The 21,732-nt window shown below is 37.4% G+C and overlaps 1 protein-coding gene across 1 annotated transcript in view; it reads left to right on the top strand.

Annotated features, from left to right (window-relative positions):
* Positions 1 to 10,989: 10,989 nt before the first annotated feature.
* Positions 10,990 to 21,732, top strand: part of SNRK (SNF related kinase) — a 35,786-nt gene continuing 25,043 nt past the window's right edge. The window contains exons 1-2 of the mRNA XM_009283561.2: positions 10,990 to 11,088; positions 12,645 to 13,338. Of these exons, the coding sequence (XP_009281836.1) occupies positions 12,750 to 13,338 (589 nt within the window). The 5' untranslated portion in view covers positions 10,990 to 11,088; positions 12,645 to 12,749. The remainder of the gene's footprint in view (positions 11,089 to 12,644; positions 13,339 to 21,732) is intronic.

The following is a 21,732-nucleotide window of genomic DNA, read 5'->3' as shown; positions in this document are numbered from 1 at the left end:
TAGTGCGGGGACGGCGGGCCCCCGACGGGAGCCTCCTGTGCCCCCTGGCGCGGCAGAGCCCGGCGTGCCCCACGCGAGCCCGCTCCCCCTCCGAGGCAGTGTCCGTGCGACGCGACCCCGCGGCAGCAGCGCGTGTGGCGAGGCGTGCGTGTGACCGGCTCCCCGCCGCGCGACTGACATCTGACCCCGCGCGTGTCTGTGCCCGTGCGTGTCCGCCCGGCTGCGTGCCCTCGCCGTCCGCCCTGCAGGAGCGTACGCGCACCGCGGGGCACCGCGGGCAACAGTGGCGCGAGTTTGCCCCTCCGCCACCCTGCTGCTCTCGCCAGCTCCGCCTCGTATTTTCTGTCGCTTGGAAAAAAAGATAAACAAGCGAGGCGAAAGCCCTCCGGTTAGAGAGTCGGTCCGGTCGCGGGTGCGTTTTGGGGGAATGACGGTGCATCTTACCCCTCGGAACCAGGTGCATAGCCAACAGGTTTGCTCAGAATGCAGGCTGGCGTCTTTTCTGCTCGCAGAGCCGGAGCATGCCCCTGACAGGCTGAAAGCACAAGTGTCCCTTCTTCTTTGTCGATACGTGTATTGCTTCTGTTAATACACTTACTGCATTGAATTTACTGCCTTTAGATTACTGTAGAAATCGGTCGGATAAGTAGGTAAGTCTTGGAGAGAGGTCTTTGTGCTTTTTGCTGGGTGGGTTTTGGCACCCAGATGGTACTCCACTAGTTAAATTTATGGAAGATGACTTTTAAAGATGTTTGTGGTTGATGTACAGTTTTGGTAATAGCTGAAGGACAGATGTGTGGTTGGTTCTGGTGGTGATTTTTTTTTTTTTTAAATAAGTAGACTGAATAGAGTATTGGAGAACATCCACTAGGGAAAAAGCCTATATTGGCCAGAGGATGGTTGGTGACAAATGTGACCTATTTTCAGACTGGGTATTTTTATTGGTAAGGGATGCTAGAACACCTGTGAAAGAGAAGGCTTTACAAGGGATATGGGCATATAAAAAGCTTTGAGTTTTTGCTTATGCATAGATAGTTTCTTACTGATCATCTTGCTTTCAAGAGCTTGTTTAGTAGATATGCAAAGAAGTGGTTTCCTCAGTGGTACCATTGCAGTTCCTGGAGCAGCTGAAGTGTATTGTATGATTTACAGCCATGTAGCATGAATGAATTGCATGCAAATCTGCTTACGCCTGCCCTCTGTAGTGCAGTCACTACTTAGTCATATAGGCTGCTTTTTGGAGTTGTTTATTATGGATATATTTAGATCTTCAGGCTCTGGGGAAGGACCAGTTTAATGAATCTCAGCAAAATGATATCTATGTAGAAGTGTTTACAAGCAAATGTTTATTGTTAGAATTAAACAGTTCTTGCAAGGCATGCACCATTAGGAACTGGGTTAATGAATGGTGGGGGTTTTTTGATAGCTATGTGACAGAAAGTGGGAATTTGGCTGGTGGTTATTTTTGTACTATTGCTGATCCTTAGAAAGAAGGAATCTGAAACAAACTTACAAGAACTAACAGTCATTGCTACATTGTGCAATCACATTTTACCTTGTGGAACATGTTGAAATGTTAACTTAAATAGACTAATATCTGCCCCTTTTACTTCTAGTGCACGAAAACATCCAGATTTGAGGACTTAACAACAAAAGCTAAGGAGGAGAAAGTCCAGTCTTGTCTCATATTTTTCCTGAATATTCTAAATGGCTAGAAAAGCAGTAGAATGATGGCATGATTTTTCAAGTGGTTGGGGAAAAACAAGCTAACCTGAATGCTGGAGTAGTGCCTGGTAGGCAAGGTATTATCTGAGACAGCACATTCATCTGGCTCTTTTAAGAGAACCTTTGTGATCCGCACCTGAGGCTTTCAACAAAAACAGGGAAAAGGGAAGATGACATCTTAAGTGGACTTAGCAATGAACTGTGTTTCTTTTTCTTTTTCCTCAACTGAGAAGCAAGAAAGTACAGGTTGAGTTTTGGATACTGAAATTTCTGTACAGGTTACTGCTGTTCCTTGAATCATCTTGCTACAAGAACTAATATTCCCATGTGGTGTGGGTGGCTGTGCTATAGTTACATAGTTTGCTTTCTGATTATTTTAAACAAATAGCATGTTAAGAGTATGCATGTTAAGATGCTATGCCAGATATTCTTCTACTTAAAGTAGTCATCTTCCTCGTGCGCTGTTCTGACCAACCTGATCTCTTCTAAGGCTCAAACTACCTGCCTTCGATATCATATTTGAGTAATTCTTTTGCAGTCTACACCTTCAGTGTATCATTGTCCTTTTTATCCCACTAGCAACTGTAATGCCAAACTAGCACCTTTGTCTTGCTTCGCCTGCCTTGCTTTCAAGGGCACAGTATCCTGATACAGCGAGCTTTTTTTTTTTCCTCGGAATGTGTGTCTCGTGGAATAATGCACTTTTCTTGGATTTTTGTCTGCTTTCAAAATTCCACTGAAATGCTGTAGCTGTAGAACTTCTTGATGAACTTCTGTCCATTCCTTCTTAATAGTGTTTTCTAATTATGTCTTAAAATAAGAAACCGATGAAACATGGTTAAGATGAGGGACACTACCTTTTGTATATAGGGCTGAACTGCAGTTTGATGAATATACTAATATTAAATTGCATAAGCTCTTAACTTTAACCTATGAGGTTCTGTGCATCTTCCTTGTCACACTACTTTCAAGCACTTAACTGGAATGCTACAGCTTCTGTAATAATGTAAAGTAGCTGTTTTAATACACATAACAGCATTATGTAAGAGCTTAAGAGGATTTGAAAAACTGTATATTCACTTACAATTCTAGGATGACTTACCCTGGCAGAGTTCTAGTACACATAAGTTGATTAAGTCACCAATGTTAAGAACTTAATGAGGAAAAAGTGCTATGTAGTTTTTACACTCGTGAAATATAAAATACAGCGTGTTCACTTTCTGAAAAGCTGAATCTCAGTTGTACAGTGATCTTCTACAACGGTGTTGGGGCATGAATGTGGCACTGAATTTGACAGACTGTCTTTACTCGTCACATATCATTCTGTGTTTTCTGCAGCAGTCTCCTATCTAGTTACTGACTGGACTTAAACCAACTTTACTTGAGAGATAGGATGATAGCCTAGACTTTTATAATTTTAGTTCATGTTGAAGCATGGTGAATTTCACGTGTCTGCCGGTTCCTAACTAATTTAGGATGCTATAAATGAGGATAAAGTATTGCAAATGAGTAACTGTAGGTTGGGGTATGTGCTATTTCTTAAGGTTTAAGTAGTTTTTATCCTAGATGGAAAATGTCAGTATCTCAGAGGCAACTTTACATAAAACGTAAGTACTGAATTGACTTATCAGAGAGATTGCTAAACAAATGAAACTATCTGAAATTTGAGCTCAGAGATCATTCTTAAGAAATTTAATAGAAATTACTATTGCTTGTAATAGCTACTGACAATACGTGCACATATTTGCATCTGAATACTCATATTTGAGCTAGCATTTGATGCTTTCACCTCCCTTGATACAGAATAAAAATCATATTTGTGATTCTGAATTTACACAACAAAGATGATATTAGGCGTTACAACGGTGGTAACTTATTAAAATGTTAAGCTACACTGAAGTGTTCATTGATTAATGGTAGAATGTTTAGAGCTCCTGTTAGTTATCTTTGCTACACTGTCTGGCATGAGAAAATTATGTGGTAATGTTAGTAAATAGACATTTGAAAAAGGTGAAACAACTCTGAGAATTCATGAACATGGAGTAGATGAGGTGATTCCTCTAAAACAGTTCAGATTGTTGGAATAGAAATCTGAGTTGTCTGTTTTCTGTAAAGTTCCTGCAGTAGGTTTTCTGGAAATAAAGATGTAGTGTCCTGTCTAAAAGATAGTGATACCATCATGAATCACAATAATATGACTTCTGTCTGATATGCAAAGTATTTCTTCATCAGTTTCATGTTCCTAGTTATTCTGGGGGGAAAAAAAAGGACAATGTGATGAGATTTTGAATATTAAAGCCTTTGAGAAGCTACTTGGATACTGCTTATCAAGCTTGGAAAAGTATAATTTGGGGCTAGGGAGTCCACTTACCATGAGTTCTCTTTTGCTTATAAGAAGGTTGACTGAAAAGCTTGTTGGTTTCTGTGGTCTTCATACTTCTTTGATACCAGATCTCAATTGGTTAAGGTTTATGAATTTCTGTAACTAAGATACCCATGTTAATTTCCTGTAGCTGAGGAGAAATTTTTCTTTCAGTAGGAACTGCAAACATGATCATTTCAATTGAAACACTTTTTTCTGTATCATGACATCACAGGGTCTGGACAAAGTTTTATAACTGATTTACAGGTACAAAAAGAAAGTATTAGCAGATGCCATAAAATTTGGAGCAAGTCCTTTTTAAAAGATGTTATCACATTCTACTTTGCAGAAGATAAGTTAGGGGATGTGGCCATTTGGGAAGGTCTGGTATTCTTCTCTTCCTCTGCAATAATGCTTTAAGAACAGCTTTAGATCTTAAGTGGTGTATTGCTGAAGCATCTGAGATGTGAAAAGGGTGGTGGTGTCTGTTTGTATTACCTTTTTTATTTGTTTAGCTGCATACTGGACTTTGAGAGTAGGCACAGAGGAAAACAGAGACAACATGAAATTAATTGCTTTTGGAGCTGTGGCTAGTGTGAGGACTTTAAATAGTGTAAAGCTATTGCTGAGTTCTCAAATCCATAGGGCAGATTGCATTTGTCTTGTCTCCTCTTAGAAATGGAAAGTGCCTTGTGAGCTACAGCGATTATCAGCGTGGTTATGAAAGTATCTTGGGCTTTTAACACATTTCACAACTAGAGGCAGTTGGAACCAATGCCAGTGACTACTAATCATGGGTTTGTCAATGGATCATAGCTTGATCACTCCTAGCACATCTGTCTTATAGCTTTGGTGTCTAGTCTTAGTCTGTAATCATAATCTTGCTGTTACTACTACTATCTTGCTATTGCTTTGCAATATATACCTACTTCGGTGTTGCCTGTACTTTTTTCTTGTTCACCTACTTGTTGTGGGGGAAAAAAAAAGGAAATACACATTCTTGACTTTTAAAGTGGGAGGCCTTGAAGGACCAATTCAGATCCAGTGGCTTTTTTCACTTGTCTGTATTGAAGACGATTCTCACAAAAATGTCAACTATATAGCAGGGTTTCTACAACACACTTCTCAAATTTTAGTTTGCTCTTTACTGGTGTTCTGCAAACCACTTACCACAGCTTTGCAAACCTGTGTGAAAGAGGAAAGCTTAAACTTTCCATGCTTGATGTGACTGGACTAATCTTCAAGAAAATAGGATGGTAGACAGCAATCTATAGGTCTAAAAGTTTGGGAATTTCTTGTCTAAGAAATAAATGTATTCTTTAATTGACGATGTCCTGAATCGTGCATCATATTTTTTAAGTTTATTTTTTCTCGTACATTGGAGCTGCCTCAAGTCTTGCTCTTAGATCTCAGGTCATGCAGGCTCTCATAATTTTCTGTTACAAAATAATGTTAGTAACCTTTTTCTCAAATCTGTAATGCTACACCCCCTCTCCCAACATTTTGTTTATAGGTCCAGGAGCAATGTTTTACTAAGTTCGGCCTGCCAAATATTTCTGCTGCTGGTTGTTCGCTGAATAGTGGGCCTTAGAGTTGAAGCATCCTGGTTAGCATTTTGTTTTTATTTCTGGATTCTAAGAAGAGTTAAGGCTAGGCATCAGTAGTTCTGATGCCTGCAATACATTCTAAAATAATGAAACACTAACATTTCACTACAGGCTTCCCAAATGTTTAATGGCAAAACTTCATCAGCAATTGGCAGCTCTCATATCTTTTCAGAGCAAAATTCTGAAGACTATTTAAAACTAGGTAATACCATTAAATTGTGCAGGTTAATTCTTCTTTTTATGTTTGGAACATAGAACTACTTGATAACGCTTGATCATTTTAGGTGTAGCCATGCTGAATGGTAGAGAGATTTGCTGATACATCTAGGTATTTTAGTAACGCAGTATGAGGTGGATGCTGACGCTGTGGGAGATGACAATGAAGCCTATTATGAAAATAAAAGAAGTGCATATACACCTTAAAATCTACTGTAGTGTTTTATTGTGGAACTTGTCAGGAGCAGGAGAGCTTATGGGGTTTGTCATCAGTGAAGGGGAAGGTATGCGTGTGTGCTGTGGTGCAGTCATGCAAAGTGGAAAATAAAGCATTAGATAGCATTGTGTATACAAGGGCTGAGTTGTAACACCACTGCCCGTGTGTCGTGTCCCCCTCAACCCCCCAAGAATGCTGCATCTGCGAAGTGTTTGGCTGCAGGGCAGGTATAGATTGCTGTCGTTTCTTTTGAGTACCTTTGAATGGTAGTTGTGAAGACTTAGGTCACAGGAAGGTGGGGGAGGAAGGGCTTTGCTGGACTGTGACACCTCTGTGTGGAAACAAAAGGAGAATAAGTGTTCTTGGGATCTTAAGCCTCATATTGTGTCTTGAATATTCAAGGACTATTGGGTAGTATGAGGCTTAAAAGTTTCAAATAGTCTGGAGGAATTGAGTCATGACTAGTTTTCAGAGCATGCGGCATGCGTTATGCGTTAAGTGGGTATGTTCTTCACACTTCACTCTTGCAACACTTTGTACCTGTTTCTAGCGTGTTGGCTCTCCCTTACATAAAAGGAAAGGTGATCGAAAGCCCTCTCGGGGAAAGTAGATTGACACACTGGTGAAGGTGTAACGTCATCACATGTAAGTAGTGGCTCATAGTAACAAAGCTAGACTTGTTTTCAAAGGCTCATGGATTAGGCTGTGAAGGTATCTTACAGTAGGATAGCAGATAAAAATTGATAGGAAATATTGGGAAAAAATGTGAAAAATTATACTCAGTTTGTATACTGAATTGATATTTCCTTCAGTTTGCTTTCAGATACTAATGATTTGTCCAAATTGCTTTCAGAGTTAAAAAAAAAAAAAAATTGCTTCTGGATCTCTGTGATCAGTTTATGTCAAATTTTGGTTTACTGTTTCTAGGAAGAATAGCAACATAAGTCTCAACATATAATTATGTAGTAAATAAATAATTGGTATAGATGCTGTTGTTCAGCTGAGACAAAAGACAGCAAAAGGAGAAACGGTGAAACTTATTTAATCTATCTTGTGGATGTGTATAATATGTACATCCACTGAACTAGTCATCCTAAACTCCTGTTACAGAAAATGAAAATGTGTGCTTTTAAGAAATTATTCATTTGATCTATTTAGCTAGCTGCTTTAGGGTGCAATTTGTTTTATCATAGACTCTTATCTGTGTTGACTGAATGTCCATTCATCGTGAAGGGAGACAGGAATGGTTAGCTGTCTGCGGACCGAGGAGTCCCAGTGAAGATTACTTGAGCTTTTATGTCTGTTAGCCTGATAATGCAGGGAAGTTTTTGCATTGATAGTATTATAACATTTTGTTGAAATGGAACCTTGAATCTTCATTTTCTAAAGTAAGAAGCTAATATACACATTAAGATGAACTAGGCTAGTCTTACATGTAATGTATAATTTAATGAAACTTTTTGGACAGGATGAATTGCTTAAAGAAAAACTAGTGTCTCTGAAACATGCTGTTTTTCTAAACAGATCTATTGGAGATCTATTCATCCATCTTTTGGAGATGGTTGAATTACAGTACTGTTGTTAAGCCTCTTAATAGGATGCATGTGATATTACAAAACAGCTTCTGCAGATCTCCATTACAGAGGCTGTTTGCAGTATTTTGTGGGATAGGATATATGAGCTTCTATGGAAGGAAGGATCTGTTCTGAATCTATTTACTGGTAAATGTCTACATTGCATAAAATGAGTATCGGGGGCGTAGCTGAATTCTGGTATAGTTAGGAAAACTGCATTTTTAAAACCGTAATTAGCCACATGGATTAAATGCTGCTAATGGTTAGTAAGCTCGCCAACTAGAAAACCCGAACTCTCTAATGCTGAAAAATGAACTTATAAAGGACTTGAGATAATATGAATTAAAAGACAGACAGGTAAATATTTTCTGTGATATAACTGTCTCTTAAACGGTTTTCCTTGGGCTGTAGTTTGGCTTGCTGGCAAAATATGGCTGGTTGACATTTTGATTGTCACATGCTGCAGTTTGCAGCTCCTTGATTTGGTAAAAATGTTCAAGAGGTGACACCGTAAACTGGATCACTGAAATGATCTGTCATTAAAACTAACCCTGTTTTGGAGCATGATGGTAGTAGATGTGTTAAATCTGGAAGTTTTGGGTGATTCCATTTATAGTTAGCCCCGAAAGTTTTACTGATGTAACTAAGGAGGCAGCTGCAAAGAAAGGGTCACAAAGAGGCTTCAGCTCGAAAGCTGGTGCCTTGTGAAACTGCACTCTTAGTTGATCCTTAAGTGCTTTCAAAATTCTGCTTTCTTACTCTAGAGAGAAACTGAGAAAAAGAAGCTACTTCTATGGAAAGTATTGGTATAGCAATTGCGATCCTCTAGGAAGCATATTTAAATTGTAATCAAGGTTTGTATCTATATGCACTATGACAGTTTTGCATCCATTTGCTACTACAGAACAATTCTTAATTTTGGTACGTTCACTTGAAACCGTGTGTGCATCTAAGATCCTTGTGTTTAGCTGTGGGAGCTTCGTCTTGAAGATTTATTTTAAAACCACAGAATTAAAAGTTAGTTGGTCTGTTATTGTGGAGACTTTATGTTAAACTGTTAATGAATCTGCATTAATTTTATTTCGGCTAATGGGGCTGCAACATTAGTAAGCATAGTTTATCTTCCATTTCTGTAAGCCTTTATCCTATTGATTACTGTCTGATGTATTTCTCCATGGCTTAAGCATACCTGATTTTTGCTGGAATTTTGTTGGCAGGTTGATGTTTATGTGTATTCTGTCATTTAGAGATAAATCACTTGAGTTTGTACAAAGATGTTTGAGAATGTGCCAAGTGAACAAAATAATTATGTATAAATCTTTCCTTACTGCTGAGTGTTGTAGTTACTTAAATTCAGACAAGTTACATTCTGTTACATCTGGCTGGGTTTGCTCTCTCCCTTTAGCTCTGCCAGGGATGGAACCTTCTTGAATTTAAGAAGGAAAAGGTAAGTCAAAATTGACAGAGGCTTTTTTACCTAGATCTTCCTTACCTCTTCCAGTAACAAAACTTTGGTTTTGCCATGCACTAAGAAAGCTCCATCTTGTGTGCAGGTGGTGTTTTTGAATCCAAGACTTAACAGAAAATCTCTTTTGAAACCACATCTCCTCCTCAGAGACCAAAGGTGTTTCATGATCTGGGCCAGATTTGTAGGATGTGATGAATTCGTGTGAATAGAGATGTAAATCTTGAGGTTTGACTTAACATTCAAGAAAGAAATTGTCTGTAAAAACTTGAGCACTGGAGTTTGTGTTGTTGGTAACTTCAATTGCATAGGGAATGGCTGGCTGGCTTTTTTTTGACACGACTTCTACTTTTTTTTTTTTAATTTAAGGATTCTAAAACTGTTAAGTAGTTTAGCATAAGGTATTGACTATACGATGCATTATGGATAAAAGAGATTTGTAAGGAGGGGTGATGTCCTAGTGGCAGTTAAAAAAAGTTGTCTTTAAGTTTGTGTGCTCTTTTTTCTTTTTATTTTATTTCTTTAATCTAGAAGCAGTGAAGAGTCTGATTAGGGTGGTGTGGACACAGCAGTTCTATAAAGTGTGTTTGTGTGGGGTGGTTTTCTTGTTTTTTAAATGCTTGCAATCCTTTTAGGATTGAGACTCTGGAGTCGCAGAACCATATGGGGCACGGCTGATTAGTATCTCCCCTATTGCTTCATACAGGTTGAAGTTAGGTGGTTTATGTGTGTACATGGACTGTTTTTCATTAGCCTGCATTTTGGGGGTTGAGTCAGTATGATGGAACATTATACAACAATAATAAAGCATTACATGAAAACATGTCAGTGCTCAGTAGTAGTAAAAAAACCAAACAAACCACAAAATGGCCTAAAAGTAGTATAGAACAAACTGGAAAATGTGTAGAGAAAGGTGAGAAGAATGCTAAAGCCTGTGGAATAACCTCTGTAAAAAGAGTGACAGACTAGGACTTGAACAAGATTGAACTGAAGCTAGGAAGGGAGGAAGCTAAAACTGTGAGTTGCTTGAGGCAAGGTAAATAGAGTATGATAGTTCTTGTTTTGGAACAGACGGTGAATGAGAAGATGCACAAATTATCAGAAGACTAAAAACAAACAAGAGGAAGTAGTTCTTCTCACAGCACATAGTTAAGCTATTAAACTCCTTGTTGCAGGACGTTCTTGATACTAAAAATTCACATGCTTTAATAAAGCACCTGCCCAGTTTCACAGGGAGGGGTGGGGTGGAATCCATCAAGCACTATTAAACACAGCCACTGCCCTCTGATGTAAAGAAGTTTTTGAATCTCTTAAAGATAAGGAGGGTTTCATTGTTTATTGTTATGTTTGCCATTGTACTGTGTTCTTCCCTACGCATCCTCTAATGGTTACTTACCAGGTAGGAGAGTGTTCGACATGGGCATTTGGTGTAATGTAGCGTGCTCTATTCTAGTTTTGTACTTCCTGGAATAAGGATGGGATGGTATTACATGGTTAATTGGGAGTGGTAGGGGAAACTTTCCAAGATGAATAGTATGGGATGTGTTGGGAAGCAGATATGCCAACCCCAATTTTGATACTGTGGCATCTTCTAGTGAAGTAGAGTAGGTTTTGGAAGAGCATCTGAAGCATAGTGCTTAGAAGCAGAATGAAAGGGTACAGTAACACAAACCCCAATGAAGTTTTTTAAGCTTGATTATTATCTTTAAAGAAAAACAAAAACAAAACCCCAAACCCCAATGTTTATATGATTTACACTTACCCTGTTCCTTGTCTAAGTTATGAGGTTTCAGAAGTTGATTGATTTCATTCAAATTTTGCAGGGGTGGAGGTCTCAAACTGAATTCCCACGGACTTTGTGGAAGTAGACAGCTGGATAGAGAAGAGGTTATACCATGGCTCCAGCTGAGAGAAGCAGTAAGGTGAGCTTGTTAAACATCAGAGAATCCTCATAGGACCCCCAACCTTGTAATTGAATCCATATGAAACCAGGTTCACTAGTTTCATTGCCTGTGAAATAACTTGTTTAGCAGGGAGTGTTTTTAATCTAAAGCTTACATTTTGACTTGAGAATAACTAATGTAAGGGGCTGTTTGTTTGCCAGCTTCCCTTTCAAAGATTTTTTTTTTGAAGTTCAGTTTTGAAACTGAAAAGATGTTCTAAAGAGCCATGTTTTCTGTATTTTATTGAGTTGGCAATAAGCCATCTAATTTTCATATTTCTAGCTACTTTGCACTCAAAGTGGGAGAAATGGTTAGCTTTTTGATAGCTACAGAATTTTATTTAAACCTCAGTCCAAGTTAAATATGCAGGAAAAGTTTCTGGGATGCTTTGTGTGTGGGGAAACTGAAAAGATGTTCTAAAGAGCCATGTTTTCTTTATTTTATTGAGTTGGCAATAAGCCATCTAATTTTCATATTTCTAGCTACTTTGCACTCAAAGTGGGAGAAATGGTTAGCTTTTTGATAGCTACAGAATTTTATTTAAACCTCAGTCCAAGTTAAATATGCAGGAAAAGTTTCTGGGATGTTTTGTGTGTGGGAAAAAAAAAGGCAATGGGACATAAGACCTTCAAAACCAGGTTTGAATATGAATGTTTTGTAAGCTGGATCTTGTTTGCTTAAATGCCAAATTAACTGGTAAGCAGGAGTTCAGCACAATTAAGCTGAACTCTTGAGTTCTCTCCCCTTCCTTCCCACTCTTCTTCCCCTTCTCCTGACTCATTCCCAGGACTGCGGAACATATGCAGCCTACATGCAAACTTTTTATCACCAGTTTTTATAACTCAAGTCAAAATATTTAACAAGACATTTTATTTAGCACTAAGAGTACATCCAACCCAAATGTTTCATTTCAGCCTGTAAAGCTTTGTTCATTTGTTGTAATTACAGTATTGATTGATAATGCTCAAACTAATTAGAGTAGCAAAACTAAGTCTTGTATGTCAGTCTGAGCTTTGCTAAACAGGAAGCTGTTAAAAGGGAGAAGGTGAAAGTCCAAAGTCATGCCATCAGAACTTTGTATTAGAGCTGTTTCATGCTGCAGCATGAAGGAAGATGCCAAAGATAAGTTATATCAAGCATGTTCTTCTTGTCAATATTCGGTACTGCCCAGCTGATTTCTAATGTAGCTGGAAAAGTTACAGATTTCAGCTTTGCCAATTTTAACAGTCCTTATAACACTGATTTCTTCAACTATTGCTTGTGAGGTTTCTAACTCAAGAACATGAAGGCCACTAAGTTTTGGAGAAATTTGCATTATTGCACTGTTGAAATTCACTTTAATTCAAACATACTGATAATGTGATTTCAGAAATCTGTTGGTTACCACAGCATGGCTTATCAAACCCTTTGCAAAAACCCCTGAAGAATTTCATAAGTAATCTGTAATAATGTGCCAATGTAACTTTAGGAGAATTACAGGATAATAATTTTGCTTATTTTTATACAAATATATAATCTTGTCTCTTTATTTTTAGGTATGCTTGGCAGTGACAATGGACTATTTATTTGCATCAGATACTCTTATATGAAAAGATCACGTTTCCAAAGAGCTTAAATATTATTTAATCTTCTGAAACAGAATGGCAGGCTTCAAACGAGGATATGATGGAAAAATTGCAGGATTGTATGACTTGGATAAAACTTTGGGCAGAGGCCATTTTGCTGTGGTCAAACTTGCTCGGCATGTCTTTACAGGTGAAAAAGTAGCTGTAAAAGTAATTGACAAGACCAAACTGGACACACTAGCCACTGGACATCTTTTTCAAGAAGTTAGATGCATGAAACTAGTGCAGCATCCCAATATAGTACGACTGTATGAAGTGATTGACACCCAGACTAAGCTTTATCTTATCTTAGAGCTAGGTGATGGAGGAGATATGTTTGATTACATCATGAAACATGAAGAAGGTCTGAATGAGGATCTCGCAAAAAAATATTTTGCTCAAATAGTTCATGCTATATCCTACTGCCATAAACTGCATGTAGTTCATAGAGACTTAAAACCAGAGAATGTGGTCTTCTTTGAAAAACAAGGACTTGTGAAATTGACTGATTTTGGCTTCAGCAACAAATTTCAGCCTGGAAAGAAGCTCACCACAAGCTGTGGATCTCTTGCATATTCTGCTCCTGAAATTTTACTTGGGGATGAATATGATGCACCAGCAGTGGGTATGTCCTCTTAGAATTCAACCAGTAATCTAAGTTTAAGTACCATGATGTTGTACCACTGTTTTCTGTCTCAAGATAATGCCATATGTGGAAGCCAGCTAATTGGCAAGAAATAATATTATAACCTGGATGAGTTATGGATGAGTTAATGCTGGAGCAGCTCTGTTTGAAGGAGATACTCAAACATTCTCAAAAATGCTTAAAAGTTCTTTTTGTATGAAATGATGCAATTGTATACATTGTAATTAACTTTTCTATTAATAATAATGTGAAAGCAATGTGTATATTTGTACTTCCTTTGTTAGAGGACTCATCTGCTTTTCAGAAAAGTGCCTGGTTTATTTTTAACAAGCTTAGCCATATAAGAATGACATGGTGAGCCCAGGCTGCTTACATGTTCTGCTGCAAGGTGGTAGGAATCCATTTTTATTAAATACTAACTTGGCTGTCAAAGGAGGAGACAGGAAATTAAGGAAGGCTTGAACTCCCTCTTCACCTTCTCTGCCCTTTTCTTGTCTGAGAACTGAAAGTAGGGGGTGAGTTCTCAGTTGCTCCCAATTGTTTAAAAGGTAAGAGAAATAGTAATGTGTAAATTAGTCTTCATGTTCTAGCTGGAAAGTGGAGTGTGCTAGACAGACTACTACAGACTCTTACTGTCTCTGTTAGGTCTACTGCATATGCTAGTAGAAGTAACTTAGAGGGTTTTTTTAAAAATAGCTGTGAACATTGATAGTGTCACTGAATAATGTCCTGTAGTCATACAGATTGCTTATATCTGTTAGTTGAGGAAGAACTCACTTCTCCAACAAATTTAGATACATATACTTCCAAATGATGCTTCAAAAATAGCTTATTGTAGACAACATGCCTCTTGTTCTTGTGTGCCCAGTATCCGATACTTTTACTGTCTTAATAACACCTGAACATTGATAGTGTCACTGAATAATGTCCTGTAGTCATACAGATTGCTTATATCTGTTAGTTGAGGAAGAACTCACTTCTCCAACAAATTTAGATACATATACTTCCAAATGATGCTTCAAAAATAGCTTATTGTAGACAACATGCCTCTTGTTCTTGTGTGCCCAGTATCCGATACTTTTACTGTCTTAATAACACCTGTTTGGACTCTGTACTCAGCTGTGTGTGTGTTTTGCTATGGTTATAGTAGTGGCTGTAGTGATGGTTTAAGACTGACTTGTCCATTTTTTTGCTAATTTACCTGAGGTAAACAATCGGCTAATTTTGTATGCTGACAAGGTATTCCTGCACACTGTTGAAGTAAAATTCTTGCGTTATTTTTAATACAAATATTTTAAGTTAGTAGATCTTACGGTCTTTGCTTAAACATTTGTATGTCACTTCATGGCTTCTAACTTGGAATAGGTATTTTACTGTGGGTTTTCTGGACTTGAAAGTAATTTCTCAAGTGTGCTATAATTAGGAATTTTACATGTCTATGCTATTTGTGGTTTTGCAAATCTATGTTGATGCTACAGTGATGCTTGACAAAATGATTTCTATTTAGAGTCAAATGTTCTAGATGAGTTGGTTCTGGCTTTATTAGTGGCAAACTAGAGATCCTAACTCCTGAGTTCTTCTGTGTTCTTCTATGTCTTTTTATTTTGAATTTCCTGAAGCATGAGTGTAACTGATTGCAGTGGCCTCCAAAACTAGATGGAAAAGTGCATTTGTTAAATATTCTATACAGTGCCTTATATGAATTATTTCTTGAAAAACAGAGTAGCAGTCAAATTTTGGAGGATGAGCAAAAAATGAAGTTTTGATATTGCTGCCCAACTGAAGATGCTTGGAAGAAAGGAGGTCTATGGGGATTAATGGCGGGGAGCGGGGGACATTAGGAGCATTATGACCAGATGGTCCAAATTGAATTACATAGTTAACAAAGCACACTTTGGACCTCTTAATGATAAACGTAAGAACAGTGGCACCACATAAAATGTTTCTTAGAGGACTCTGTAAGCAATTAGGTAGGTAAACTTCTGAATAATACTAGAAGAAAATGGCTGAACGGATTCATAGAGGAGGAGGTCTGGCTAATACAGAGTGGATTGATGTGAACAGTAGAAAAACTAGAAAAAATTAATTTTTTCTAGCCGATGTTTAAGGATGCTAGTTAAGTTCTATTTCTGAGAGTATTTAAATACACATTAGTGGTTAGGTTTTGCTTACTTATTCCCCAGTATACTGTCTCAGTTACTGGATACTAGAACTTCTGTCCTAGTTGACAGATTGCAGTGCTTGTATTCTAACTTTTTTAGTGGTTCAGTTTTCATCACTTTGTAATGCACTACAAAATCTCTAAAGTACTGACAATACAATGGCTACAGAATAAAAATACCAAAATTTACTATGAGTTGCCAATGAGATAATCACCTTGAAGAGTCTGGATTTTCCTTTTCTAACTGTGGGTAAAAACGTAAGATACACTATGTAATGTTTCTAAATTTAAAAAAAAAAAAAAAAAATTTTAAAAAAAAGGGGCGGGGGGGGGGGGAGAAAAAATATTAGGGGCTTCTTTAAAGCCTTCCTTCTCCCCTTCCTGCAAATGGAGTGTTAAATGTAGAATCTTAAAAGAATGTATGTTTAGCAAATTTATCACTAACCATGTAGTTATGCAACTGAGAAATCAGCTTGTGCAAACCTTTTTTAACCTCTAAAGATAAACTTTCATGGTAAGATGAGGTCATACGTGTGGACTAGAAGTATGTATAAATTCAGAAGGAGACATTTTCAAAAGAAGAGAAATTACATCAGTTACATTTTGATGCTACTGATGTGCAAGGTGTACATATAGCCTGAAATAGCAGTGAAGTGCTGTGAACTCATTCAGCTATTGGCTGAATAGGGCTATTAATATTGCAAGAATAATGACTGACAATGGCAAAGATTTTTTTGCCATGTAGGATGAAATTACATTGTAGCTGAACCAATCTAAAAGCTAGTTGCTTATGAGAAAGGAGGTCATGCTTTCTGCAGTGCAAGGTGTACATATAGCCTGAAATAGCAGTGAAGTGCTGTGAACTCATTCAGCTATTGGCTGAATAGGGCTATTAATATTGCAAGAATAATGACTGACAATGGCAAAGATTTTTTTGCCATGTAGGATGAAATTACATTGTAGCTGAACCAATCTAAAAGCTAGTTGCTTATGAGAAAGGAGGTCATGCTTTCTGCAGTGCAACTACATGGCCCTGCCCCTCTGTGAGCATCTGACCACTTGAAAATCAATTCAATTTACTAAAATGCCGAATTAAAAAGGATTGCCCTGCTTATACTCTGTGCATGTTAAGGTACATTTGCATTCATGTTTGCATTCATTATAATATTTTAAACCCCCACACCTGTTTTCACTTATCTAAAATTGTTATAATTGCAAAAATTATTGCAAGAAAAATTGATCAAGATATATGATGGGTTTTTTTTGCCAAAGACCTTTGCTACAAACATGGCTTTTCTGATGTCTTGTGAATAATATTAGAATGAGTATATAAAGGAAAAGACTTTACATTTTCTTGCTACAAAGAGCTGAAATATTCAGGGCAAGTCTTTTATTAAGTTATATGCTTAATAAATATCATGGAAGAGCTTGCTTTATGAAAAGGTAACTGTTTCAGCTAGTTTAGGGATTAATCTCCCCTTTGTGATCCTAGTTAAAAGTTTTCACACTTGAAAAGAGACTAGTTAATTTAGGTCTCTCATTTCCATTTGAAGCTGTAGTTAAAATGATGCAAGAGGAATATTAGGCAATGATTATATGTTCCCAGGGCTTTTCAAAAAGCTGAGTGAGTTAGATAATGAGAAGTTCTGTTGCTTGTAGTTTCCCATGTTTTTTTCACACTTAATTAGAATTTGTTCTAGTCAGAGGAAAGAGAGAGGACTGTTGTTGCACATAAAGTTCATTTCGTAAATCAAATGGACATATTATTTTAGATCAGACAGAGTTCTGTCTAGAGCAGTGGTGTAATCGGCGAACTCCAGCAGTATGGAAAAGTGGATAACTACAGATGAGAGAGAATAAAGCATGCTTCTGGTAATACTTTTCCTTTTGCTCTACCAGCATCAACAGAGATTGGATCATTGAATAAATAGAAATCACCTCTTTCCTAGGTGATAAAGTTTAATTACAGTTTTTCAGATTAGTTGATTCTTTCAGAGGAGAGCAAGTTCTATTTTAACTGCTTGGCATCTCTACAAAGTATTAAATGCTGTGTAGGCTACAGTAATTCTGGAAGACATTGACACTTCTGATAGGTTTTTATTATTGTAGTCGGGTATTCTGTATGTGATTTCGTAGATGCATGGAAATGTTAGAAGAGTAAATTCATCCTTCTGGGGATGAGAAATAGGCAAATTCAGATTGTAAGATTGGGACTGTCTGTTTATCCCAGTTGAGTATAGGCCTCTAGAATGGTACTGTAATGCACAAATAACATTGTAGATACCATCACAATTATTTAGCTTTGCAGTCTGTTGTCACAGCAACACCGAGAGAATGGTGGCAAGATGTTCTTCATAAAAGACGTGACTAACAAAGAATATTATGGTTACTGTAGCTCGGTGCTATTCAACTGGCAGTTTGTGGTCCAAATCCAACTTGCTGCCTTCTTGGAAGTTGCAGGGGCCAACCACTTGGATAACATTCATTACTTTGGTAGTTAGATGCTGGCTTTCTTGCACAGCTCAGACCTGGATATCTTCTGACAATATGGTAAGATAATAACGGATGTATGTATTCATTATCTAGTCATATATTTTTGATTATTAAAGGAAACAGGATTTGTCATGCATGCCTTTCCCTTTCCTGAGATAATGATAATGCTTTTAGACCCACTTTGTCTCTGTTGGAATGATCCCAAATTCTTTTGTTTTGTTTTTGCGTCAAGCATTTGCAAGGGCTTCTTACTTGCATATAGTGTTGCTTGAGTGTTTGGTCTTTCAAAGCTTCAGCCATGTTTACCTTCTGCTTGAGCGTAGCTAAGTAGCCCCGATGGCCTTATCTGGCCTGTGTGGAGCTAGTTTTGATGTTTCTGCATGTGTATAGCGCTTTATTCGCAAACTGAATGACTAATGTAAGCATAATGGCCAGTGGGTATGTACAGTAACCTTTTACACTATAAAAATGCTGAATATAAGATTTGACAGACTTGAGTTTAAAAAAAAAGTGGTAAGGTACTTGCAATCCATATACGGTGTTGAATCATTTAGCATACCTGACAGCATTTTGGAGTTTCAGCATGCTCAAAATCAGATTAGAGCCAAACTTGACAGAAACGAAAAGTAAAAATTCCTACAAAAGCTTTTCACTGATTGTTTGTTTTGAAAATCTCCCTTTTTAATGTTGTATTGCAACACTTCAGAAGATTTATAGTTAGATATATTATAGAACGAGCTTGAAGGTGAAAGGGTGCAGAAAGCTAAAGGAGTGTAATACTTAGCTGCTTCCAGCATAAGAGGTCTTCCCCTTCTGTTTTGTGTCAGTGCAGAGCTACCCCTTCTCATGTGTTGCACTCTGTTGCATGGCTGACCATTTGATGAACGGATTTTATCAGCTAACTTGACAGAAAACTGTTAACTTTTCTTTAGGCTTAACTTCTGCCAGGTTAGCAGAGCTGTTTATTCCTTAGCATTGAGTGGAAGAGCTGGTGCAAAGGAGGTGAAGGGAGCATGCAGCTTGGACCCCAGCAGAGTTCTGGGGGAAGGTGGTAGGACCTGCCCCTTTTTTGTGTTAGCAAGTTTAGGTTAGATCAACTTGGCCTAGCTCACTTCACCTCCCATGTGAGAGAAACTCGTTTGACTGAAATGCATCAAGTATCATTGCCAGTGCATTTTTAGGAGAATTGTGTGCTCTACTTTTCCAGCTTCAGATGCTTTTTGAAGCAAAACAGAAGGAATTGATGATAATACCTTGTGTATTTCATTGCTGGTTTCTCCTCCTGTGTACTTGTGTTAGTGGCCACGCTTTTCTGCATTCTCCCTGCTGTGCTGTGTATCTCACACTGCTGAAAAAACTGAGTCAAATTTGAGAAATTATCAGAAATGAGCTTTTTATACTTTTTAGAAGGGGCAAATGTAAGGAATTGGTTGTAGACTACTTTTAGAAAGTTTCAATCTTGAGGATATTCATGTCATGTTAACAAAGAATGTATTTTTAAGTTCTGTGGCAATCTGTATGCAGGTAGTAAAACTTATTTTTAACGAAAGGGGAGTCCAGTTTCAAATTTGAGAAATTATCAGAAATGAGCTTTTTATACTTTTTAGAAGGGGCAAATGTAAGGAATTGGTTGTAGACTACTTTTAGAAAGTTTCAATCTTGAGGATATTCATGTCATGTTAACAAAGAATGTATTTTTAAGTTCTGTGGCAATCTGTATGCAGGTAGTAAAACTTATTTTTAACGAAAGGGGAGTCCAGTTTTTATGTAGTATGCTATCCTTTGATTCTGCCTTCCCCCCTCCCCCCCCCCCCCCCCCCAATTATATATTTTTTTTTAAAAAAAATATTTCCCCTCAAGAATGTACTTCTAATGCCTCAAGTTATTGAGGGTGTTATGCTACAGGTATTGGAGCCCTGTATTCAGAAGTGAAGTTATGATGTGACAGGGCTGTAATGAAGGGTGGGAGTCTGTGATCCTGATGACTTCTCAGTAAATCTGTGCCAGCTAATATTTATGAAGTATAATTTATGTTCCATTCTGGGTTACTTTATGCACAAGTTTTAATGCATTCACCAGTAAACTGCTGGGTGAAGCAAAGAATGATTCATCCAAGTGAAACTACAGAGGAGAAGCTGTCAAGATAGTCTTCAGTTACTACCATATCAGCTAAACTGTAACTTAAGTATCGGGATGTTTCTTAGTCAACTCACTGTGTTCATGGGAGAACTGTTTTCATAATTTTTCAAACTACTGTTGTGGAGCAAGATTTCATTATGAGAAATACATCTCCACAGCCAGGAAGCTTCATTTCGTGTATCTTGCAAGCAAATATTCAGATTACTTATGTTCAGCCCATGGCTGACTAATTTGGCGACACAGATCTGGTGGGACCTAAATCAATGGTGTACTACTTAGTTATAAATCAGATGCTCAAGTTTTGCAGTCGTGTGTAAAGCTGTACGAAGATGTTAATTTTTGTAAATAAGGTACAAATTATACATTTTACAGCTAAAACCTTTAGGAAAAGATAGTCGATCAGAAATTATGAAGGATTTCTTAGATACTGGGAGCAAATTGTCTTTAGTATTTACATATCAAAAAAAGACTAAAAACATTGCAGTGAAACATGTACATAAGCTATATATGCTGTATAGACTTGTCCAGTGATTTTGAGGACATGTTTTATACAGAGAAGATCTTCCTTCTACATTTAACTAATTAATATTGGTTTTTATCCTGGCTAATTATTTTCTGGAGGAGTAGTATTGGAAAGTCAGTTCACACAAAAAATGTTGGTTTTGTTTGTGTTTTTAGTGTAGATTCAGTAACTTCTGAAATGTGGCTACGCAACAGAAACCAAAGGAGAAAGAATGCATTTCAAAATGCAGAAATGATGAATGAGAGTAAAACAGACTATTTTGGAATAAAGGCAGTGGCATGTGTTCAGTAAGACCTTTCAATGGTGGTGTTTTTTGTTAAAATATCCTTACTGAAATTTGAGATGCAGTAGTTACTAACAAATAAAAAACAACTGTTTATCTGTATTTTAATAGTTTTATGCAACCAGCAAAACCCATGCTATTGTCTTCACGGAAAAATAAGTACTAGTTGCCAGATTGAATGAAAATAAGAATCGCTTCCAAAGATAAGACTAGTTACTGATGATCATGTCTTAGTCAAATAAAATAACATGTATAGAACAGACTGTTTCATCAGACAGATAAGCTAATTATGAAAATAATTTGCTAAATGCCATTTGTTATTTATGCTCTTTTTTGGAGGGATAGGGAAAGGAAAAGATTTCTCCTAATTCTCTTGTCTGCTATGTGTTCTAACAGTAATTTTAATTGGATTTGTAGTGCTCTAAAACAAGGAGAAAACCCAGTTCTGCCTGTTAATTTTGAAAATGGTAGCACTGATAGCGGATGATCTCTTCCTCAGCTTTCTGCAAGGGAAAAATAAATCCCATTTTACAAAGACCAAAAAAACCCAGCTGAATTAACAGACAGTGGCATCTCTGAAAACTAGAGAGGTCAGTACACAAGTTTATTCAAAACCTTTTTCGTGAAAAGTTAAAGAATGGAAGAATAGCTCAATCAGCTAAAAATCGAGTATCTACAAAAAAGTAATCTTTGTTCTTTACCTGTACTCTTCAAACTTTACAACTGGTCCAGTTTGAGCATCTTCCAGATTTGCCAGCAGTCTGCGCACATGGT

The sequence above is a fragment of the Aptenodytes forsteri genome, unplaced genomic scaffold, assembly GCF_000699145.1.
Source record: "Aptenodytes forsteri isolate BGI_AS27 unplaced genomic scaffold, ASM69914v1 Scaffold662, whole genome shotgun sequence".
Classification (NCBI taxonomy): domain Eukaryota; kingdom Metazoa; phylum Chordata; class Aves; order Sphenisciformes; family Spheniscidae; genus Aptenodytes; species Aptenodytes forsteri.
Note: the sequence above shows the minus strand (reverse complement) of the source record. Positions and strands in the feature narration are given on the sequence as shown.